Source organism: Peromyscus eremicus, chromosome 5 (genome assembly GCF_949786415.1).
Source record: "Peromyscus eremicus chromosome 5, PerEre_H2_v1, whole genome shotgun sequence".
NCBI classification, from domain to species: Eukaryota; Metazoa; Chordata; class Mammalia; order Rodentia; family Cricetidae; genus Peromyscus; species Peromyscus eremicus.
In genome coordinates this window covers 50,615-76,438 of record NC_081420.1, presented here as the reverse complement: position 1 = coordinate 76,438, position 25,824 = coordinate 50,615, and the positions used below count along the sequence as shown (strand labels likewise).

Genomic DNA, 25,824 nt, shown 5'->3' with positions numbered 1-25,824 from the left:
CTCCACTCTGATGCCCTTTTTTTTTTTCTTTCTGGATCTCTGTATTTCCTTCTGTAATCGATTTACAAAGACCTTTTTGTTTTGTGTGACATTGGTGCAGTTCTGCCTTGTAGAATGTTGTTTGTAATACACAGCTGATGGAGATCTTCATTCTTGTGGAGAAGAAACATTTTTATTTTAAGATTTGTATTAATTGAACCTCTAAAGTGTGGTAGATTATCTTTTCCTTTTTTGTCAGTCATTTTGGTACATTTCAACAACTTTTCTCAGTCTTTCTACTGAATTTGATGTATCTGTTTATATTTATAAGTGAGAGTATAGATGAGGAATTGAGAGATAGATGTTTTCTGGGACTAGGCAAATAATGTATCGTGGCTTACCGGCATCTTCACATGCTGCTTGTCATGGCGGCGGCTGGCAGTCTCTCTCCCACTCAGCCTTCCACTTCCCAGAATTCTCCTCTCTCCTTGTCCTGCCTATACTTCCTGCCTGGCCACTGGCCAATCAATGTTTTATTTATACAGAATGATATCCACAGCAAATGTAAATGTGTGAAGTTGGGTGAGAGTGTGCTGCTGTTACAGTTCCAATGCCTGCACCCTCAACAACAGTAGTCATGGTCTTTTTACTAGCCAGTTAGCTGTAGTCTTTCAAGCTCCATGTTTTAAAGTCTATGGGTTGCTGTGAGAAACTGGAGAACCACATGGGATGGTGAGGAAATTATTGAGGAGGCCTATACTTACTTACTCATAAGGGTGTGAGGCACTTTGGGGAGGGTATGTTCCTGCATGTGCCCAATCTGCACCATACAGTTTTAACTGAAACTAAAGGATATTTTGAAAGTATATTAGCATAGGAGTCTGCCCTAGTAGAAACTCCTATTCTTTAACATTTAGTACAAGGACTGATTTTAGGAACTCTTGATCTGTTAATGGATAGACACTCTTGGGTTTTCTCTAGAATACTGAAGAATTTCACAATGTAGTTAAAAGACTTTTTGCTGCTTTTAGTGGCTCTAAGTAATCTAAAGCACTGTTTGGCTTGAATTCCACTCCATTTAATTTTGTAAATGGCCCACTTTGAGGACCATGCTTGTGATTATCTTGTGGCCAACTACAAAGGCATTGACAACAATATATCTGGGAGAGTTGTTGGGTTTTTGTTTTTGTTTTTGTTTTGTGTGTGTGTGTGTATGTGTGTGACTGATTTTAATAATGCATTACTTATAGCTGTTTTTGTTTTGTTTTTCCTTTCATTTAGGAGTTTTGGAGATCTGGAAAATTAATTTATTGAAAGTTCTGTGTCAAATCTTCTATTAATACTTCAGCTGTTATTTGTTAAAAAAAATGAAACAATGCTCTGTGTATAGGGATGGGAGAGAAATAGAGATTGATTGATGGATGGATGGATGGATGGATGGATGGATGGATGGATGGATGGATGGATATTCCTTCCTAAGAATAGTTAAAGGGATTGGAGAGATGGCTCAGCAGCTATGGGTATTTGTTGTTCTTTTTCAAAAGACCTAGGATTGAGTCCCAGCATCCACATTGCAACTTAGAACTGTCTTTAACTCCAGCCCTGGGGTATCAGATGCCTTCTTCTGGACTTCATGGGTACACCATGCTCTAAATATTTTATGACAAAAGCACCTATGAGTGCTAGGGCTTACCTTGTCTAGTTCTTACCTTAGTGTTTTATTATTTAAGCAAAAGTGTTACTAACTTTTCATGGCTTCAAGGTGTTGTGTTTTGTTTTATTTTGTTTTTGAGAGACAAGATTTTACTTTATAGCTCTTTCTGGAGTGGTTTTTCTCGTTGTTGTTGTTTAAGAATTCATTAATATTTTATAATTTTATACAGTTCATCTTGTTTAGCCTTCTAATAATAGAGGTGGGGATCTTTATCTTAAATTTATATTTGAATATGTCTTGATGTTTGTTTGCCTTTATAGGTATTACATGAAACATTTCCTCAACACACATTCCTCATGAATGGTCTCATTCAAGGTGTAAAGGTAAGAAAAATTGTGTGAAATTATAATGAACCAAAACTAGGAATCCCTATTAAGTCAGAATAAAATTCAACACAAATACTTATAAGGCATAAAATAATTTAACATTAAAAAGCCCAGTGAATACTCTAAATGACTTAGGTCATTTTTATCTGTATATACATAACAATCTGCAAATGTTTAGTATTATATAAACCTTTAATTGCTCTGCCAGGCAACAGTTCTATGTAGCCATTCAAGCTTGTATGATATTTGTGCATTATACTGTGTGTTAAACAACATAATTCAAATTAAAATTATACTTTATTAATTTAAGCAACATTAATTAATACATATAGAAAGAAAGAATTATAAGTAATAGAGGGATCATTTTTTAAATCTAACCTTTGCTTCTGTTTGTTCTCTAGGGCCTGCTCTCTTTTCTGAGTGCTCCCCTCATAGGAGCTCTCTCAGATGTGTTGGGCAGGAAACCCTTTCTCCTTGGCACAGTCTTCTTTACCTGCTTCCCTATCCCACTGATGAGGATCAGCCCTTGGTGAGTTGCTGAACTCTTCACTGTCATACTGGTCTGTTTCGAGTCTTATGTAAATAAAAACAGGTTGGCCACCACTCCTAATCCAAATATCCAAAATGTGAAATGATCTAAAATCCTAAACTTTTTGATTGCTGACATAACACAAATCTGATTGATTCAAGTGTATACAAAGTTTACCTTATAATGAACAAGTATAAAATAAAAATAATGAAAAAATATTTCAAATATTGAATAAAATGACTTTTAGACTATGTGTATTAGACTGTGTATAAGGAGTATGTAGAATATGGATAATTTCCATGTTACACTTGGGTTCTATTCTTAGGATAGCTCATCATACATATGCCAAATTCAAAAAGGAAAAAAATCCAAAACATTTCAATCCCAAATATTTATGACCTCACCCTTTACTTTGATCTACAGAGCACTCTTTAACAATTTCAAAGTAAACTACTCGACTTAGTTGAAGAAGTTCAAGGTGTCCCTAGGAGAAGCTGTAGATGCTGGGATGTCAGTTTTAGGAGGTCAGTGCTAAAGGTGCACTAACAGCTCCTGCCCTCACTACTGTGGTTTGGCTGACTTTGTGAATGTATTATTTTTGTCATCTCATTGCATTATGGCACTGAATGAGCATTGTTTATATAAGAATAGATAGGAGTCACTATTTGTATATTCCATAAAAACCCTTAGCTTATTCTAAATCATGATATGAATTTGAATTAATTTTTCCTTTTCAGTATGATGAATCCAGGTAATTTAATTACCACAGAAGTGTTAGGATTTGCTCAAGCTTTTTTGTTTTCCTTTATTTTTAATTTTAATTTTTTATTTTTAGACCATGGAATAGTGTCTTAGCCAGTATTCCTGATGCTCTGAGATGCTCTTGCTGTGTGAAAATACTTTCATATGATTATCAGGAATTCTTGTTAATATTTGTAAATTTGTTGGGCACCATAATAATTTTATCTTCTACCAAGTAGTCAATTCTTGTAGAATACTAATGTATCATCATGTCTTTCTGATAAATTAGAGATTTTTTTAAGTCCCCTTTGTTAGCTTAATATTTATTTAAATCCTGGACATTTGTTAGTTTTATTCTTATATATTCTGTTCATTTGTTATAATACAAAATAGCCTTTTATTCTAATTGCTTGCTTTTCTAGGTATATTGATGTCATAATTTAATTAATATAAATAATTTATCTTATTCCTTCTAGTTTTATGCTTTTTACTGCTTTTTAAAATCTTAACTAATGAATAGTGTGTTTAACTAAAGTTATGATTGTGGGATTTTCTTTTATTTTGTAAAGATTTGTAATATTTTTGTTATTAGGCCTCAAGGTAGCCTTTTCTTTCTTTTTTCGTTTTTTTATTTTTCTTTAAAATATAATGCGAATGAGTACTTTGCATTTATGTATGTCTATGCACCATGTTCGTGCCTGGTGCCTAAAGAGGGCAGAAGACGATGTTGGATCCCCTGGGATTGGAGTTACAGACAATTGTGAGCAGACATATGATTGCTGGGAATTGAGCTTGGTCCTGGAAAAGCAGCCAGCATATCTCTTCAGCCCTTTATTTCTATTTTATTCAAGGGTTTTCGCTTTTACAATAAAGATTTATTGATTAGATATCAGAATTAGATATGAGATGTTGTTAGATGGCTTTTAGCATAAATGGGAGGGGGTCATTTGTTTTGCTTTGTTTTGTTTTTTGTCCCCTTAAGACTGTTACAATACCTGTGAGATGGCTCAGTGAGCGAAAACATTTGATGTCTAAGCGTGAGGACCTGAGTTCAATCCCTGGAATCCATAGTGGAAGGAGAGAACCAAACTCTTTTCTGACCTACACAGGACATGATGCCACATGCATGGCTGTACTCTCTCACATCATATATATAGAGAGATTCAATTAACAGTAATAGCTAAATTTAAAAAATTTTAAAGACTATTAACATGGTTAATTATATTACTGAATTACTTAGTTATTAAAGGAATTACTTAGTAATTTTTTAATATTAAAATATCTTTACATCATAGATAAACTCCACTTTGTGTTCTGTAATATTCTGGCTTTTGCTATTTGTGGATGTTTTTCAATATATTTATGCATATTATAGAAATTTTTGGTTTGAATTATATTAACATTTTTTGTTATACTCTGTTTTTATATAGATTCTTAAAAAAGAAATTTGAAACATTATTGTATTTCTTACCTTTAAAACTACAGCTATACTTAAAACTATTACTTTTATTTAATCTCTTCCCTTTTTTTTCTCTTCTGCCATTTTTTTTTAGGTCAACATGTACTCCTTTCAGTATTGACAAAACTCCAGTTAATTTTATATTTATCTTTAAATATATATAGATACCTGAGTTTATTTTCATTAGTTTATAATATCCACATGATGTCTTTGATTTTGATTATAAAACTCTTGAGCAATTAAAATAATCTTTCAGTTAGTAGAAAATGATGTTCTTACTCATTTTTTTTAAACAATCTTTTTATAGGTGGTATTTTGGCATGATTTCTGTATCTGGAGTCTTCTCAGTCACTTTCTCTGTAATATTTGCCTATGTAGCTGACTTCACTCAAGAGCATGAAAGAAGTACTGCTTATGGATGGGTAAGATGGTAAACTGTTTGATTGTTTTGAAACAAAAACTTAAATAGGCCAAGTTGACTTCAAACTTAGAATCTTCCTTTCATAGTCCTTGAGGGCTGGGGTTATATTATTGTATTGGCTAGTAATTTATTGTATTGTGTAGCAATTTACCTGTCTTAGAAATTTTTGTTATTTTGTGATAGGACAGGCTAGGCTCAAACTCAGTATCTGAGGTTCACCTTGAACTCCAGTTCTCCTCCCTCCACTTCCAGAGTGCTAGGATTATAGGCATGCATCATCATGCCCAGCTTGTAGACTTTATAAGAACTAGAGTAATAAATAGCAGTCTATTAAAAATTGACAAGAAATTGATGTTTAAAATAACATCAGAAATAGATTTGAGAAATATGCGAATCTCAACAATGTGCCTCAGGCACTCATTTGAGACATAACACTATAGAAAACAAAAGGCTATTCATTTGTTGGCAAATGGTTGTTGAATAAATATCAAAAGTTTTAAGAGACATTTATTTTTTGATAATTTAACATTAGACAATCTCATTTACTCAGTCATGGTAATGATATTGTAGTTATATAGGAGAAGAAAGAACTATTAGAAGATGGCAGCAGAAGCATTTTGGGCCAGAAGGGCAGAAGATCACATCTTTGCAACTTTTCTTTCCTTTTCTTTTCATTTTTTATTTTTTTTAAGACAAGGTTTTACCATGTAGCCCTGGCTGGCCAGGCTGGCCTCAAACTCAGAGATCTGCCTTCTGCAAGGTACTTTCAAATGGTTTAGAAATAAGATAGCATGTACTCACATTGATGAGCAATTGTAGACACATGTTCAGCATCTGGGATATATGTGTACTTTGTAAGAAGAAAAGTGATCTGGCTAGACAGTGGAGAGTAGTAGATTAAAGGAGGATAAATGCCAGAAACCCAGGTAATTATTTTCTTTCTTGTACCGTTTTCTTATAATACTGCTTCTTAGAATAGAGTTAAGTACTCATTCTTGTTGGCTGATTAAATGAGTACATTCAGTGATCAGTTTTATGTAAGTTACTACTGTTCCACAAAATACTTTATTCTGTTGATTTCAGATACCAATGATTAGAAAACTTCTCTTTCCCCTCTGACTACTGCCTGCTCACTCTCTCCCTTCCTATCTCCTGTGAATATTATTCATGCTTCATCCTAAATTGAAGGCACTTGTGTAATACTGTGCAGGATAGAGAAAAAAGTGAATAAGAAGGCTTCAAAGAAGGAAAAATATTCAAGTTGGGCTGTAAGTGTCAGCCATCAGAGCTGTGAAACACCAAGATCCTATACCTTATAGTAGTGCAGCTTTCTACTCCACCTTCTCCATCATGGGAAGTGTCTGTGGACATGCATACTAATTTCCCCACAGTGTTATTAGACTATAAAAATGTTAATGGATACATGAGAACATAAAACTTGAACATATTAATAGAAGATTGCTCATGCAAGGTTTCGATGTATATACATCATATAATGTCTGACCAACTAGACATTTTGTTTCCTTAAAAGTTTAAACATTTTTCCCTTTCTTGGCATTTACTTGCTTACTGTGTGTGTGTGTGTGTGTGTGTGTGTGTGTGTGTGTGTGTGTGTGTATTCAAGTGCCATAGCATGCATGTCGCAGTCAGAGAACAATTTTCAGAAGTCACTACTCTTCTGTCTTGTCCTGGGAATCAAACTCTGGTTACCAGGCCTGTGCAGCAAGTACTCTTAGCTGCTGAGCTATCTTGTCAGCCCTGTTTATCTTTTCCTTATGGGGGAATTTTTCGAAGCTGTTTATTTTTTGCTTTCAGTGGAAAAATAATTTCGTGCTAATTATGAAAAAGGTTTTGATAGTCACCAAAAGTGACTGTCATGTAATTACTTAATCACTAGCTCAGTTTCTCGTTGTTGATGGCAGTTAGGATTAGTGCTTACTCATTGGACATGGCAAGAAGCCAGTGAGTGAACATCTCAGCTAATACAGTGTCATTCTAAAATGTGATCTCTTTAGCTTCTACAGCTCAGAAGTAGGCTACTGGGTTTGTCTCAGGCCTAAGACTTTGCCACTAACTCCCTTACAGCCTATCTAGCTTGCAGAGAATTTCCTGCCGATTATTTTCAGGATGTGTTAAATAAATTCTAAAGGGTACTTTTCATATCCAGTTTAGATTAAAATATGCATTCCTTTCTGAAACTCCTTCAGGAAACCAAGAAAGAGGTTCTTTAAGGGTCATAGCAATGAGTTACACTATTGGTAAGTTACTCCTCACTGCATCTGGTAAATCAATCTGTGGTATGACTTCACCACAACAGAGTCTTAATGATTGTTGTTAACTGTAGGTTTAGATAATTTTAAACAAAAAACTGCAAAAGTATTGTCCTTGGGAATCATAAAGTAGCCTACTTAGCAGTATTCTCAGGTGCTGAGATCTGTGACTTCATAAAAACGTAAGTAACATTGTTTCCTTGATACTTTAGGATGCTACCCTAGTTAGTGCTCACATAGCAACTGAAAAGAGTATAGCACTGTTCCCAAAGCTGTTTGCATGTCTTTGCAATTTGTGATGCAGTTATGTGGCTGCCTGGACTTTTTCAAATAAAGTGGTAAGATCTCTGTCATCATCACATACTTGATAAATACTGAGTTTCAGGAATTTTTATTTCCTAAATTAAAATTCTCCGTATCTTTATATCCTACTCCAGAAGTCTTTTTTCTATTGTTTTTGGCTTTTAAAGCTTTTTAATGTAGCATTAGTTTTATATGTATTATATTTTTATATTCAATTGTGGGATAATAGGTGATACAAAAATGTCATTGGCTTACTGGGAATCATAGTCAGATACAATGATTTCTAGTGTTTCATTTTAAATAACACTCTTAAAATTTCATACATGTATATAATATATCTTGATCATATCCATTCCACACTCTCCCAGAACCCCCCATCACATCTTCCAATTTCATGTCCTCTTTATAATGTTTTTTTCCTTAACTCACTGAGTTCTTATATGATTTCTTTTGTTTCTAATAGAATCTTCTAGTTTTAATATCTTATCGGTATGTTTTTGGTACTCTAATCTGCTTATAATTTAGAGAATGAATATCTACATTGTATTTCTAAATGGAGAACATAAGGGTGCAGTGTAATAAGGCTCATCAGCTGTGGCCTCTAACCAGAAAGCTTCAACCTCTCCACAAATCTTTTTTTTTTTCTTTTTTGTGGGTGTTAGTATGAGTGGTTCTAATGATCACACCCTGGGTCTTGCATATGCTAGCCAAACAGCCTATCACTTAGCTATATATCCCCAGCCTTTTTTATTTTCGTTTTTTATTTTTACTAGTGTATTTATTTTGGTTACAGCTTTTTCTTTTAAAATCAGCTACCTCCCTTCACCTACTGTAATAATGAAATAGTCATAAAGAGATAAATGGGTATGTGGGAAAATATAGTGTTTTTGGATGAATCAGGTACAATACCTGAAAAATTTATAGATTTCATCATTAGCTCTTCCGAAATTTTTTTTTTTTTTGAGACAGTCTTATTATGTAACCTAGAACTGGCCTTCCTAAGTACTGTAATTACAAGCGTGAACTACCATGCCTCATGTTAGGAAAGCGCCATGCCACTGAGCCCTGCTGGAATTGTTTTCATAACCATCTTTGCACATCTCTGTTTTCCAATTAAACAAACAAAACCAGTGAATGTTTTATGAGGAAAGCTTCTACAGTGTTAATTTATATCATGTTTTAATTATAGCTCCCCAGAATATCTCTACTTTGTTAACAGTGGGTGAATATGTTTTTAAGCAAACTTGCTTTCCTTTTTCTCTTTTTCTTTTTCTTTTTTTGGTCTTTTGAGACAGAGTTTCTCTGTGTAGTTTTGGTGCCTGTCCTGGATCTCGCTCTGTAGACCAGGCTGGCCTTGAACTCAAAGAGATCTGGCTGGCTCTGCCTCCCAAGTGCTGGGATTAAAGACATGCACCACCACTGCCTGGCCCTCTTTTATTCTTAAAATTTGTATGCAATACATTTGTCTTGCTGAATCTAAGAGAGGGAGTGATGGCTTAGCAGTTAAGAGCAATTGTTTTTGTAGAGGACTGCTCATAACCATCCATATCTCCATTTCCTCTTCAGACCCCTCTGGGTACCAGGCATTCACTCAAGCAAAATACTCATAAAGTAAATCATGGGGGGGTGGGGGATATCTGGCTGTATACCTGCAGCAAATGGGACTCTGGGGAAGAGCTTGTTCTCTCCACTGATGTTCATATTTAGGATCTTAAATGACTGTGCTTTTTCCCGTAGGTCTCAGCCACCTTTGCAGCTAGTCTGGTTAGCAGCCCAGCCATTGGAACATACCTCTCTGCAAATTATGGAGACAGCCTTGTTGTGCTGGTAGCCACAGTGGTGGCTCTCCTAGACATCTGCTTCATTTTGGTAGCAGTTCCAGAATCTCTACCAGACAAAATTAGACCTGCTTCCTGGGGAGCTCAGATTTCTTGGAAACAAGCAGATCCTTTTGCGGTAAATTAAGACATGAAAATACTTACTTCCTCTGTGTGTGTGTGTGTGTGTATAAAACTTTAATTACAAGTAAGAGGCTGAGACACTGAGATATATAATTAAGCTGTGTAAATCATAAGAGACAAAATATTATCCTCAAGGACATGGTTGTTTTTATCATTTAATAAAATGAATGAAGATAGTTGGAGAGGGAGGTAGTAGGAAGTATATCACACTAACAAGAAATAGTGCTAGAAAAGTTTTTCTACCTCTCTCTCTCTCTCTCTCTTCCTGCCACACCTACTTCTATAGAACAATTGTAAACCACATTGTGTGAGCTTGTGTAGGCCAGGGGTAGATGTCTGATGTCTTCCTCTATCACAGTTGGTTTTATTTTTTTGAGTCAGGGTTTCTATTGAACTTGGAGCTCATCAATCTAGCAAGACTACCTGGCCTGCAAACCAAGGATCTTTGCCTTCCCAGTGCTAGGGTTATAGGCATGCACCATAATGCCTGGCTTTTTATGTGGGTGCTGAAAATCAAACTTGACTCCTTATACTCCTTATACTTGTACAGCAGGCACTTTACCAACTAAACCATTTCCCTAATCCCTTGAAATTATTTTCTGAAATGATCACTCAAGAGTACTTCCTTTTGATCTTGCCTGTTCCTCTTGTGTGTTAGTTATATTGTTAATTTTTTTTTTTTTTTTTTTTTTTTTTTTTTTTTTTTGCCTTGTAATGATCAAGTTACATGTAGAAACTTCTGTAAAATAGAACTACTGTGGCTTATTTTTCAGGGCAGCTGTAAGGACCTCAGTTAACATGTATAAGTTAACTGGTCTAATGTCTGGTGTAGTAAAGTTTCAGTAGACATTAGTTGTTTGGGGCATTGATTATAGAAAGTTTATAGATGGTGACCTTGTTGCTGTGACACTTGTCACTCCTGTTCAAATAAAAGTTTTAGACATACCAATTGTCCTCCTGGTTTTGGGCAACTTGACTATCTACGGTTTGAAGAATACAGTGAGTTTATGTATGATGAAAACTATGGAAGAGGCAGAAAAGAAGATCAGAATATCAAGTTCATCCTGAGCTGCATATCAACTTTGAGGCCAGCCTTAGCTACATGAGACATTATGTCAGAAAAAAAGAAAACCCTGTAATTAAAGTCACTTAAAAGAAGTTACTTTACAAATCCAGAGAAAGAATTGATTTTTCTTAGAGAGTTCTGTAGAAATTTTTTTTCAGGGCCTGTTTATAGGATGTTCAGGATCTCTTGAAGGAGATACATGAAAATAGTGACAAGAACACTGACATTTGTGTTTTTGCTTTCTGCTTAATCCCAGTCATTAAAGAAAGTTGGAAAAGATTCTACAGTTTTACTCATCTGCATCACAGTGTTTCTCTCATACCTTCCTGAAGCTGGACAGTATTCGAGCTTTTTTCTCTATCTCAGGCAGGTGAGTAGTAGGTCCCTAGTAGCCTTTTAACATGTAGATTATCAAAGATTGGATTTGTCTAAGATAGGTTGGAGAAACCACTGTAGAAAAGGAAATATGAACTTGTTTCTAGAGACTTCACAAAGTAGGAACCTGTAATCCAATGATGACTTTAGTGATGGCCTCATAAGTAACTGGAACTACAGATATGTCTAACCATGCCTAGCTTCTTGCTGAGGCAGGGGTGTTCCTTATATCCAGGATTTAAGAACATAGTAAGATATCTACTGTGGAAAAGTTCCTATAATGAGAGAATTTATTGGAAACAAAATTCTGAGGCTTTTGAGTTTGTACACCTGGTTAGTTGGCCTACAATTTACTGTGTAGACCAGGCTAACCTTAAACTCACAGAAATCTACCTATCTTTGTCTCCTGAGTGCCGGGATTGAAGTCATCCGCCACCAAGTCTGGCTCTGAGACCCTTGTCTAAAATAGGATTTAGATTGAACCAAATTAAGAGAAGATAAAGAGTTGTCATATCTCTTCCCCATAGGTACACAACTGGTACCAAAGTTGGTACGGTTCATGAGCCTATATACTTTTATACATAAGTACCACGCAGTCTATAGTTTATGATAAGTTCACTCTTGGTATTGCTTCCATGTTTTAGCAGTTATGCATAAAGCTGATAATAGGCTGCCTTCACCTCCCTAAGTGCTGAAATTATAGGCATAAGCTACCTTACCAGTTCCAGATTTTGTAATTGAATATGATTAGGTAGTAATAGAAGAGCCAGAGGTTCTAGCTCTAGTATTTTTATTATCTAATTGTGATTGGGAGGAAGATACTCATTTATGAAATAAGAAGAATCTATAAAGTTATTTTTAGTGTATTTTCCTGTATTTTATAGAATTTCAGTAGAAGACAAAGTAATGTATCCTTTTAAAAGTTATTAGTCATTTCATAGTTACTGTTACAATTAGATGTTTAGAGGTCAATTGCCAGTCAGACTTGGCTGCTTACTTAGTAGAAGTATATGGGAGCATTTACAGCACACCCGTCTCTGGACCATAATATAATTGGTCTTCAGGGAGTTCTGGCATCCTATTGTTCTCTTTTCTCCCCTTCTTTCCTTTCCTCTGTTGCTCACATAATTTTAAAATGCAACCAGACTCAAGAGCTACTAACTTCACTAATAGTCCATTTCTACCTTGGCAATGTTAAAAGTCTAATTGCTTTCTTTTACACTCTCTATATTGTATGCTCTCATTGTTGCCACACTAGGATAGACTAATTAAGAAAGGAAATACTAAACAATAGGCATAATAAAATTTTCAAAAAATTCACAATTTGTGCTTACTTATAACTTTTATTTCAGATTTAAATATTTAATTTAAATTAAATATTTAATTTAAAATAAAAATTTAAATTAACCTGTAATTTTACAGGTTAATTATTTTCAGCTTCTGTCACTGCCCTAATTTCTACTGCTTTTTTGAACTTTCCTCAACTATTTTTTCCTGTCAGTTTTAATAGGAAAGAGAAATCATTTATTATTAATTATATCTCTAATATCTCTATTATAAAAGTGATTTGTTTGTTTGTTTTTCATTTCTACAGGTCATAGGTTTTGGATCTGTGAAAATTGTAGCATTCATAGCTATGGTAGGAATTCTGTCCATTGTGGCTCAGGTGAGTGTTTTTTACAACATGTGGCTTAAAATGACAAAGCTTTCCCCCACCCCCAATCCTGATAACCTCAGATCTATAGGAAGCCAAGGATACAAGTTTCAAAGAGTTTCTCCACACTGTTGGCTCAGCTGCTTAGCTCCTGCTGTGACACAACTTGCTCATGTAGAGAACCTCACCAAACTCAGGAAGCTGACAGGGACACAACTCACAGAACTGGTTGTACATAAAATACTAACATCCTCAGAGTTCAGTAGACCTTCATACAGATTTCATTAGGATATTATTTGTAATTTGCACTGGATCCATTCTTCTTACTTACTTCCAAAACAACTGGGTAAAGGGGATGGTGAAATGACTTGGTAAAAGATGCTTGTTGCCAAGCAATAACCTGAGTTCAGTTCCTGGAACCTACATGGTAGAAGGAGAAAACTGACTCCTGCAAGTTTTCCTCTGACCTCCATATACATGCTGGGACATGTGTACACACAGGTAACAACAAATAGGTATAAAAACTATTTCACAGGAACAATAATCAGATACTGCATAATTAACCAGCAGAATGTGTTTCAGTGTTTCTTTAATGGTGAAAATTAATAGAAATAAATGTTTTCTAGATCCTTCTGTCTCCAGGACTAAACAAATAAGAATCCACAAATTAGAATATATGTAGTGAGTGACTAGCCATAAATACTTTCCCACCTATTATGATTGTCAATCCAGAAAGGCAAGGGTATATGTCCTGCTGTGCTTCAGGGACAGTCACTGTAGCTTATGTGGATTGCCCAGAGGCTGTTCCTTGAAATGGCTGTCTAGGCCAAGCTACATGTTCTCCTGTGATTAACTCTCTGCAGAGGAAATGAGAAGTCTGGGAAACAAACTGGTCCTACCATATGAAAGAATGACAAGGCTCTTAGGAGTACATAGAAACAAAACCTGTTTCCATACTGTCCTTATAAGCTATATTTAACAGAATATATATTTATTAAAAATGAAGCTCTTATTATTCTTGATTTTGTGAAATTGTTAACTATGAGTGAATAGTAAACCTTGGTGGACATTAAGTGCTTGTTGACTTTTCCCCAGAGAAAACTAAGGTATAATCCTCTCAGTCATGATAACTGGAGTGCAGCTATATTAACCTTTTGGGAGGTACTAGCAGAGGACCAGTTAGATAGGATTCTCTGGAAGGAGGTCAAAGGCCCTAGGCCCCAGGTCAGCACTGGAGCCCTTGAACTCCACCCCTGAAGAGTTACTACTACTGCCTGCCCTCGTGGGTTATAAACAGAGTGTGCCCTTAAAAGTCTTTGGCCATCAGTGAGTGGACTTCACTAAAAGAGTTTATGCTCTGAATTTGAATTTGTAATCAAATTCATATATGCTCATATGGCTTCTCAAGGTTGTCTTCTTTCCTTTACAGACAGTTTTCCTTAGCAAATTGATGAGCTCACTAGGGAATAAGAATACTGTCCTCCTTGGCTTGGGTTTCCAGATGCTCCAACTTGCCTGGTATGGTTTTGGATCTCAGGCCTGGTAAGCCTCCCCTAAATCACATATTATCAAAACAAGCAAGCAAAACACAGTGAATATTTACAGATGTGATGAGCCTTAAAGGATCTAAAGCTATTTGACTATGTTAAAAGAAGGATTACTTCACTATTTGATGTATTCAGCATTTCACCCTTGGGCAGGAGTGGAGCTATAAGATTCGAGATGACTTGTAAAGATTTCACTAATTCTGGAGTCATTGGTTAATTGAATGTGTGTCATCTACAAGCCCTCCAATAAAGTTCTTGTGCACTTGTGATTTCCCCCCTCTCCCACACACAGTCTCCTCCTCTCCCTCCTTTCTCTCTTTGAGGGTGGGTGGGTTTGTGTTTGTTTTTTGAAACAATCAAACATTGTAGCCCAGGCCGGCCTCAGACTTGTAGCAGTTCTTCTGCCTACGCCTGCTGAATGCTGGTATTATAGTTTTGAGCCACTTATGTCTGGCTTTGTTTCTACTTTCTCTTCTAATTGTTTAGAATGTCATACATATATATATGTTTTGATCAGATATATTACCCATTTCCCCCATTCCAGTTTTTCCCCTGTGCCCACTACCACTTCCGCTAACTTCATATGATCTTTTGTTTTTAAACCCACTGTGTCCACTTGGTACTATTTGTGTATGCAGAGATATAGGACATCTACTGAAGCATGAGTAACCTCTCAGGGGCTGCATCCCTGAAGAAAACTAGACCCCACCACCACCCCTTTTCCCCAGAAGCCATCAGTTGTCATTAGCTCTTCTGATTGGGGTGGGACTTCATGATCCTCTCCTCCATTCATGCTGGTATTTTGACTGACTGGATCTTGTGCAAGTCTTGCTGTGAGTTCATGTGTGCAACAGTGCTGTCACATCTAGCAAATACTGCTTCACTGAACATGTCCACTACCTCTGGCTGTTAAAATCTTTCAACTTACCTTTTTTCGAATGATCCCTGAGCCCTGTGGGAGGAGGTGTGATATGGATGTCCTGTTTAGAGCTGAGCACTGCCGTCTCTTACTCTCTGTACTTCTGCTTCTTAAACACATTTATCCACTTTCAGGATATGACATATAATCAAAACAAAAGACACTGAATAGCAACAGATTACAGCATGCTTTGCTGATATACTTAACTTAGGCAGTAATTATCATAAAATAAATCAGTTGATGAATACCACTATCTCCTCCAAAGTCATGTAAGTATCCTGCATCAATTTTCTTTTAAGTATTCATATTTTAGCTTCCTATAAATGGGAAGAAAGGCCAAATTAAGGCCTATTGATAAAAAAGAACACAAAGTCCTGAGTTCCATTTTCTTGTATGGCAGGTATTCTTTAACTAGATTGATGATTCTATTATTTTTGTGTGTGTGTGGCGGGGTGTCCTATGAACTCTGGTTCAGTATCTAGCTAGTCTAGTCAAAACACTAAGTGTTAAAAAGACTTTATGGTGATAAAATGTTTGATTGTCAATAAAGACCACTCCCTCAGTGGGGCACAAGAGCCTTTGGACCTGCTTTAGCTCTCATGCATTATCATGACTCACACATAAACCTTTTTTTTTTCTCCACTGAGAAAAGGACAGAGGTCTGAAGCAAACAGTCTTTGTTTATTCATTTGGTAACAGACAGTGCTATCAACCGTAACAGACCACACAGCCCAAGGGCAGTTGTGAAAGATCAGTTTTCAAGAAATAGAGAGGCAATGAGGAGGGCAGATGGAGATGTGGTGTTTATTTAAAACAAAAGAATAGACATCCTTTTAAGAACTTGAGCCTACACTTGGAAATTACAATGGGGCAACCTGGGAGAAGATTTTTGAAGAAGTAAAATGAGGAAGTAAAATATTCTTTGATTTGCATCCCAGCCTCTGATCAGTATTTGTGGTGTGAATTCTTTCACACAGAGACTTACTTTGTAGCTCAGACTGGCCTTGAACTCATACTGCTTCTGCCTACGCCTTTTGGATGCTGAGATTACTGGAATTACTGAGAAAGCTATGCCTTGTCCAGGAAATCCATTTTTAAAAGAGGGTAAAATAAATAAAATGAAACATGAGGAAATACAAAGCATTGCACTGTTACCACTGACTATATTGATCAAAAGTTCCTTAAAACCTTACTGCAGCCTTCCTTAATATTTTCAGGATGATGTGGGCAGCAGGAACTGTGGCTGCCATGTCCAGCATTACATTCCCAGCAGTCAGTGCCCTCATCTCTCGGAATGCAGAGTCAGATCAACAAGGTGAGATTTGTACCTCTTGCATTCTGTACCTTCAGCTGGAACCTCTCTTCCCTGAAATACGAAATCCTTCGTTCTCCATAACAAGAGCAGTTGACTGCAGTGGGACCCTTTCACAGGAGCATACCTACTCATTTTGTCAAGAACAGAAGTTCTGTTTTCCTCTTTGCTCACACTCACATTTTAGCAATCCACACTCAGCCATTCTGGTTATTAGTAATAGTTAGAAAAGATCCATTTCTAGTCTCAGTTCTGATTACATATGAATTATCCAGCTTATAATCTTATTTCAACAGATTTGTATTAAATAACAATAGCAAATTAGCAATGTAATATCCACATAGTCGCTAAAAGTTAACTTGAAATAATTCAGTCTCAGGAGTTAATTTAAGAAATGGATCTTTGAAGAGATTAAGAAAACTCTGGTTGTTAGTAATTGGATATAGGGAGAGATGAAGTAAGCTAGAATTGCTGTGTAGAAAGCAAACTTTATTCTTCCTTCCTCTGCTGTTTCCTTTTCGGCCAGTTTTGATTTATTTTCTTCTTTAGCTCTCATACATTATCTCATACATACTATAGTCAGGAAGTAGGAGATTTTATCTCATTTATTGTTTTATATTTTTATTTCATTGTAAATATTCATTGTAATATTCATTTGTATTCAGGAAAATGGAGAATTTTAGAGGAGTGTGTGTGTTTGTGTAACAACACAAATGTACATAGTGGTTTGGTTTGGTGCCAGTAACAAACCCAAAATGCCTAGAATATACTAGGCTGCACCTCTTTCCCTAAAGGGAAATTTTTAAAAATTCTTAACAGGACTTTTAAAAATTTCAACAAAAGTTAAATTTTAAAAGATAATTTATTCATTATCATTACACCTGTTTTCCCACATAGTGAATTTGCTGTTATACATATCCATTCTTAGATTTATGGACTTGAGTGACACCCTTTGTATTGTCACTATTAACTGCAGTAACTCAGCTGAGTATGAATACTATTATACTTTCCTGGTTTTTGCCTACAGAAATATCTATTGAATTCATTTGGTTCAAACTCATGTTTTGCTTACTGTATTAGAAAGTTGAGGTATCTAGAATTTGGTGCTTCCAGAATTTTTGAGTGGACATATGCATGAGATGGAAGGTTGCAGATGGTAACTCAAGGCCAGGGGGAGCCTCTTCATATTCACATGTGGCCAAGGATGTCTGAATGGAGGACATATTTTTATTGTAAATGAACAACTAAATGAGCCAAGAAAGGAAGTCTTAATCAATAGAAAAATTGAAAGTACCTGATAAGGAAATAATAATTTAATATTTTCTTATTTCCCATTAAATGGTAGATCTAGTACAAAAGGTTTTCAGAAACTGAATTTTTTTCTCCTTGTCCACCTTAGTACAGAGAGTACTATTAAATAGACATAGTGTAACCAAGCAAACATTTGTATAATAAATGAAAATATCATGATGAACTCTAATGACTATACTATGATGATGGCTCAGTCTAGCCAAATCTGTGTGTCATAATATGATGGAGAGTACTAGATAAGCTCCGTATGTTGAGGTACTTTTCTGAGACAACTGACTCCCTTCTTGTTGTGGTTTAGGGGTTGCCCAGGGGATCGTAACAGGAATACGAGGGCTATGCAATGGCCTAGGACCAGCACTGTATGGCTTCATATTCTACATGTTCCATGTTGAACTGAACGAGTTGGGCCCAGAATTGAATTCTGATGATGATCCCTTACAGGTAATTTGATGATCTGTGTTATAATAATGGTTCTGTTTGATTATAGCATAATCTTGTGGCTTTAGATTCCTATTTATTATCATTGCATTTGACAGCAGCAAATTCTGTGTTCATTGCTTGGAATCAGAAAGGATTAAAATGTATCTGTACCTTATTTAGATTCTCTTTTCACCTGTATAGTCCCTATGAATAGTATGCTATTATGTGGCTAAGTTAAACCTAAATAAGATGTGAAATTACCTAAAAATCTAGCCAAAGGGACTTGGGATATAGCTCAGTTGGTAGGTGCTTGCCTAAAAGGTACAAAACTCAAAAGTGTGATGGTGCATGCTTGTAATTCTAACAATCAGAAAGTAAAGTTCAGGGTCATTCTTAGCTATATAAGTATGAGGCCAGCCTGAGATACAACAGACCCTGTCTTTTAAAAAAAAAAAAAAAAAACTTGCTCAAAATTAAGCTAATGTGCTTCCATTTTTTATAAAGAGAAACATTTAATATGGAGTTCTGTACAAACCTGAAATTACTAATATTCATATGTAGAAAATGCATGATCTGAGGTCACAAGATAAGATTACAGAAAGAAAATTGCTGCTTCTGTAAGTTTATACGCTAGGTTCTATTAGTTAGAAATTATATAAAAAGCAGTGATTGGTTGCTCTGAGTTATTTTCCAAACACTAAACTCTGTTAGAATTTGTCTTGATTAATGAAATATAGACTTATTGAAAAACGATTAACTGTATAGTGGCATTTTAAAAAAAAATTACTAAAAACTAGCTTGGAGTTTAAAAAAAAGAGCCTAACCATGCTGGGTATAATAATGCATGCCTACGATCCTGGCATTTAAGAGATATTAGCAGAGGAGTTGTGATGTCAAGGCCACACTGGACTAAATAGCACAAGACTGTGTCTTTAAAAAGCAAAACAAACAAACAAACAAACACTTAACCAAACTCTGTCTTCATTTGTTTTTTGTATCCATCAGGGAGCTTTCATCCCAGGCCCGCCATTTTTGTTTGGAGCCTGTATAGTTCTTATGTCTTTTCTGGTTGCCTTATTCATCCCCGAATACCGTAAAACCAGTGGAGTTCAAAAACATAACAGCAGCATCAGTGGCAGCCCAAGCACCCTGCCTGAACGGGGCAGTGATGAGGACATTGAGCCATTACTGCAAGACAGCAGCATCTGGGAGCTCTCCTTTGAAGAGCCTGGAAATCAGTGCACTGAACTATAACCCAGCAGTAAGGGAGATTCTGCAGACACCATCTCTGAGAGCCATGGAGGAAGCTGCACCACCTGGAGACTTCATGGTGCTGGAGGGTCAATGCTAGCAGCATCCTTTGGGCCAAGTTTCATAAGTTACTCTTCTCATGCCTGTGCCCTTCACTCTCCTGCCTCTTCCTGCTTCTTTACTCCTATTCTTTTCCTTCCTGTTTATATATTCTAAGAAAGATTGAAAATGCTTCACTGAAAATAATATGAAACTCTCAAGGTTATCTGGAATTTAGATTTTAAAACTTTTAATAGAAAAATCATGTCTGATAGGAAAGGTTGTCTTTCCTTCAGTAACTAGAATAAGAGCGAAAGTAATTTTTCTGTGCCCTTTTTGGTAAAAGGTGTGGGACTATAGTGTTAACTGCCTTCTTTCATTCTTTTTCTGTGAATTATTCCTCTTAGTCCATAGGTGTTGATGAGTGGCCATTCTTAAGAGTCACTTGGTATCAGGGATCTACTTTGTCCAAAGGTTAGATGAAAACCTATTTTTGCTTTGTCTTTATTTTCTTTACTTCTTAAGCTTCTTGAAATGAACCTTAGTAGTGTTGGTCAATGATCACCTTTATTAGATAAAGGAAATCTTTCTTAGAAAATTCAAATCATGTTGAACAAACAGCTCAGATTCTTGGTATATAAAGTAATTTTACAGAAGAAGAAGAAAAAAAAATCAAGCCTGTAGCCCAGCTGCTTACAGATTTTAGAAGGAGGATTGCAAGTTTGAGGCTAGCTTTAGCAACATACTAAAATCCTACTCAAAGCAAAGCAACCAACCGTGAAGCATTCTACTGGCAGCAAAGAAATCAGAGTATACTTCAAGAAAACTTTTTGCTGTTGTTTTGTTTTAACAATTTGAACATTCCTAAAAGGGGTTGAGAGTAACAGATAGCAGTGGATGCCCCTTCCCATGTCTCCTATGTCCTACTTCTGTTTTCCTTGCTATACTCCTGCCTTAACTGTTAATATAGAATGTGTTCGTTTTCAGCTAATCTGTATCTCAGTCTGTTTTTCTGAATTTAGAATCTCATGGGAATGCGCTCATCAAATTCCTTTCAAAAATATAAGGATTAGTGAAGCTCAGTTTCATGATAAGTATCTTGCTAATTTTTGAGGTGTTTTATGGACAAAGAAAACTTTACAGATTTTATATTTTGCTGCACAGTAAATGGACCATTAACTAAGGTCTATCTTTAACAAAGCACTCCTTTGAAAGTTTTATAGGTATGAAAACATGTAGATATTTGTAAGGATTTTAATTTTTTGATGGGGGTGCTGTGTAAATCTTGTATTTATATAAATAATGAAGGTGTTGACAGAAAAATATATACAACTTTTATAAAGGATTGTGTACTGACTGAATACATTTAAAGGAAAATATATTTTGATGCCTGTTCTGCCATGAACAGATATAACATCTTTTTACTATGCTGTTGGTTTTTAGGTTAAGCTTCCTAATGCGTAATAAATTTTCAATGGATACTTACACGTCTTAAAAACAAGTCTGTCATTACTTTTTTGGGTTCTTTTTGAGTAGCTATCAACATAACTGAGTTAGTAATCCTTCAGCTAATTAAAAAAAATGTTTGTAAAAAATGGTTTTAACAGTTCCTTGAAAACTGCCCACCAAATGTAAGTCATACATGAACAATGCTGCTATGGGTGTAGAAGTATCTCTCCTATTCCTAATAGATAAAAGGTACATAAAACAAAACCAGAGGCTGGAGAGAATGCTTGCTGCTCTTGCTGAGGAAAGAGTTCATTTCCCAGAATCCATCACTCACATCCAAGTCCAGGAAACCTGATGCCTTGTGGGCTCTGCACTCACTTCCACAAATCCACACCCAGACACTCCATACTGTTGTACAGTATACATTTATATGGCCTGCTAGACACCCTCCTATCACTACCATATATAAACTTCTTCATTATCAAGACCTTCTGGAGATGACTTCTACCCAAGGCCACTATACCAAATACTCTGCTAGGTGTCAGGTCCTGCTGGATACTACCTGTCTTAGTCAGGGTTTCTATTGCTGAAATGAAACACCATGACCAAAAAGTTGAGGAAGAAAGAACTTATTTGGCTTACACTGCCATATCACTGTTCATCATTGAAGGAAGTCAGGACAGGAACTCACACAGCAGGAACCTATCTGATGTAGAGGCCATGGAGGGGTGTTGCTTACTGGCTTGTTCCTCATGGCTTCTTACAGAGCCCAGTACCATCAACCCAGGCCCTCCCCCATCAACCACTAATTAAGAAAATGCACTACAGGCTTGCCTACAGCCCCATCTTATAGAGGGATTTTCTTAATTAAGGTTCCCTCGTCTCAGATGACTAGGCTGTGTCAAGTTGACATAAAACCACCCAGCATTGACCTCATATCAGCTTGACACACAAACATATTGCCATCACTGTTAAGCCACAACCTTTCCTTTTGCATTCATCTCCAAGATTTTACATTAAAAATATAAGTAACTTTAAAAATCCAAGTCTTTACAAATTCGAACACATTAATAATTCAGTAGCTTTAAAATAGCCAATCTCTTTTAAAACCCTGTGTCTTTTAAAATTCAGTCTCTCAACTGTGGGCTCCTGTAAAATCAAAAGTAAGTAATTTCTTACTTCAAGAGAGAAGAACCAAGGCACAGTCACAATCGAAGCGAAGCCCAGCTCTAAAAGTGTAAATAGCACAATGTTCAATGTGGGGGTTCATGCATGATCTGGGCTCCTCCAAGGGGCTTGAGTCATTTCTCCACTCTACCCTCTGCAGCACACACAGCTTGTCTTCTAAGCTCCAGCTGGCTCCACTCCACTGCTGCAGCTGTTCTTGATGGTCATTTCCAAAATAATGGAGTCTTCTGCTGCAACTGAGCGGCAGGAGTCCATCAGGGCCTGTTAGCTACCAATATATGTGGGATATGGGCTAGGAAGCAATAGCCTGATACCTAGAAGCTTTTATGTGCCAGAGATGGAGTGCAGCAGAGGTTGATACCTCAAGTATACATAGAGTGGGAGGTGTAGCTAGAGTTTTCCTGCCTGGCCCACAGTCAGGACAAATCTCTCACCCGCCAGTCCCACAGCCGCTCAGACCCAACCAAGTAAACACAGAGACTTATATTGCTTACAAACTGCATGGCCGTGGCAGGCTTCTTGCTAACTGTTCTTATAGCTTAAATTAATCCATCTCTATAAATCTATACCTTGCCACGTGGCTCGTGGCTTACCGGCGTCTTCACATGCTGCTTGTCATGGCGGTGGCTGGCAGTGTCTCCCTCCACCTTCCTGTTCTCTTAATTCTCCTGTTAGTCCGCCTGTACTTCCTGTGTGGCTACTGGCCAATCAGTGTTTTATTTATTGACCAATCAGCAACACATTTGACATACAGACCATCCCACAGCAGGGAGGTGTCCTGCAAGGGCTGATAACTAGAAGTTTGTATGTGGTGATATTGTGTGCCCCAATATATTGTGTACCTTAATAAACTTACCTGGGGTCAGAGAACAGAACAGCCACTAGATAGACATAGAGGCCAGAAAATGATGGCACACACACCTTTAATCCTAGCATTCTGGAGGCAGAAATCCATTCGGATCTCTGTGAGTTCAAAGCCCCACTGGAAACAGCCAGGTATGGCTACTCACGCCTTTAATCCCAGGAAGTGATGGCAGGAAGCAGAAAGGTACATAAGACGTGAAAACCAGGAACTAGAGTCTGTTAAGCTTTTAGGCTTTTGAGCAGCAGTTCAGCTGAGATCCATTCGAACACAGAGGCTTCCAGTTTGAGGAAATGAGATCAGCTGAGGAATTGGCAAGGTGAGGTTAGCTGTGCCTGGTTCTGTTTCTCTGATCTTTCAGTATTCACCCCAATACCTGGCTCCGGGTTTGTTTTTATTAATAAGACCTAACAATTTGTGCCACATTTGTATGTTCTGGATACCCTCTACTATTGCTGTCCTGCTTGATTTTATTCTATGTGGTTACCCCTCTTCTGGCACCCCATATAAATGTTTAAGTATTAAGCCTTACTGGGCAACTCACCACTGTAGTTGTACCACATACACTTTGGATATCAGACCTTATCAGACAACCTTACACCCCCTTCTGCCAACTGAAATACACTACTAGTTATCAGGCCCTTGCTGGACACTGTCCTTTGGCAAAACCTCACATATACTAGATTCAGACCCTTCTGAATACTCCTACCTACCACATCATCACATATGCTACAAGATAAGAGACCCTCTTGTGCACCACTCTACCATTGCAGCTCAAATATATTGCTAGGAATCAGGCTCTGCTGGATACTCTGAAGGCCCACGTACAGTGCTGTTTCAAGTCCAAAAGGCTCCCCCTCCCCGAAAACACAGTGTCCCACATAAAGTCCTAAGTATCAGGCTTTACTAGACAACCTCACCCCATTGCTGCTAAGCATCTCTACTATTCACCAGAGCTTGTGTAGACATTCTTTACAACTCACCACCTACATTGCTAGATAACACTTTCCCACACCAAAATCCCCCCAAAGTGTTTTGTATTGGGCCCTGCTGAGCACCCCCAACCCCACCATCACTTCACATACTCCTGGGTATCAGGTCTAGCTGAATATATCCTGTTTGTCCCACATAAAGTATTAAGTATCAGATCATGCTAGACATGCTTCACCTATTGCTGACCAACATACACTGATAATTTAAAGTCTGTGCTAGATGCCTTCCTGTCACCATCTCTTATATATTTGGGTATCAGGCCCAGCTAGATAGTAGTTATGGACCAGTAACTCATGTGATATTTTGAACAAATAAAATTTGCCTGCAGATCAGAGGACAAAACAAGCCACTAGATTAAACATAGAAGCCAGGCAGTGGTGGCATACACCTTTAATCCTAGCACTTGGGAGGCAGAGGAGAGATCCGTCTGGATTTCTGTGAGTTCAAGGCCATACTGGGCTACCCAAGATTAATCCAGTCTAAAAGAGAAACAGAACCAGGCATTGGTGACACACACCTTTAATTCCAACACTTGGGATCACACACCTTTAATCCCAGCACTAGGAAGGTTGAAACAGGAAGTGATATGGCTGGGCAGAGAAAGGAATATAAGGTGGGAGAAGACAGGAACTCTGGCTCTTTCAGGCTGAGGAGTTGGTGAGGTAAGAGGTGGTAGCTGTGGCTTGCCCTGATTCTGATCTTTCTGCTTTCACCCTGATATCTGGCTCCAGGTTTTTATTAAGATCAACTAGGATTTGTGCAACAAATTCACATAAAATGCTACATAACATACTCTACAAGACATCTCACTGCTGCTGCTTCCAACCAACATACACTACTCTATATCAAGCCCTACTAGGTACCAACCAACACCCATTGCTCTCTGCTATACTACTAAGGATCAGGGTATGCAAGGTTTCCATGGATGGGGGATGGGGTGGAGTTCAAGCATATCCTGAAAGATAACAGTGTATGTGAGATGGCAACCCAGAGGTAAGATGTCCAGCAGGGAATGATAATGTAGAAGCTTATATGTGGTAGTGCCAAGTAGTGTGTCTGGGGGGCAGGAGGGATTGTCTAGCTTGGCCTAATACCCAATATCTTATGTAGGAAGGATGGAACTGATAAATACTAGTATGTATGGGACATCAGAGGATGGAGTCTCTAGTAGGGCTTGATAACTAGCAGTGTATATGAACTGGCTATAAAGGTAAGGTGTCCAGTGGTTTCTGATAGCTGTTGTTATATATGGGACAACAGCCTGGAAGGCTAGATAGGAATCCAGGTACCTAGAAGTGAGGCAGTGACAGGAGTGTGTCCAGCATGCCTCTAAAACTAGATGTATATGTGGAATGGTAAAGTGTGTGTGTGTGTGGGGGGGTATGTCCAACAGAGCCATATCCCATATCCTTAGCACTTTATGTGGAGAAAGAAGAAGGGTCTAGCACAATGGCTCTCAATCTTCCTAATCCCACAACTCTTTAATATAGTTCCTCATGTTTTGGTGACCCCTGACCATAAAATTATTTCACTGCTGCTTTGTAACTTTACTATTGTTATGAATCATAATGTGTGATTCTGATATGAAAGGTATCTTATATATGACTCCCAAAGGGGTCCTAAACCACAGGTTGAGACCTGGCAGAACCTCACACCTAGAGTAGCAGGATTGTGGTGGGTAACCCATATGGCCCGATTCCCTAAGAGGGTAAATTGGGTGGTAGTCAAGTGTCTT

At 37.2% G+C, this 25,824-nt stretch overlaps 1 protein-coding gene across 2 annotated transcripts in view; it reads left to right on the top strand.

Annotated features, from left to right (window-relative positions):
• Mfsd14b (major facilitator superfamily domain containing 14B) overlaps positions 1-19,787 on the top strand; it is a 55,138-nt gene extending 35,351 nt beyond the window's left edge. For both annotated transcript variants that reach the window (XM_059262729.1, XM_059262728.1), the window contains exons 3-12: positions 1,954-2,016; positions 2,421-2,548; positions 5,056-5,170; positions 9,480-9,698; positions 11,026-11,139; positions 12,739-12,810; positions 14,228-14,340; positions 16,482-16,579; positions 18,186-18,328; positions 19,313-19,787. In XM_059262729.1, coding sequence (XP_059118712.1) covers positions 1,954-2,016; positions 2,421-2,548; positions 5,056-5,170; positions 9,480-9,698; positions 11,026-11,139; positions 12,739-12,810; positions 14,228-14,340; positions 16,482-16,579; positions 18,186-18,328; positions 19,313-19,561 — 1,314 coding nt within the window. In that variant the 3' untranslated portion in view covers positions 19,562-19,787. The remainder of the gene's footprint in view (positions 1-1,953; positions 2,017-2,420; positions 2,549-5,055; positions 5,171-9,479; positions 9,699-11,025; positions 11,140-12,738; positions 12,811-14,227; positions 14,341-16,481; positions 16,580-18,185; positions 18,329-19,312) is intronic.
• Positions 19,788-25,824: the final 6,037 nt, after the last annotated feature.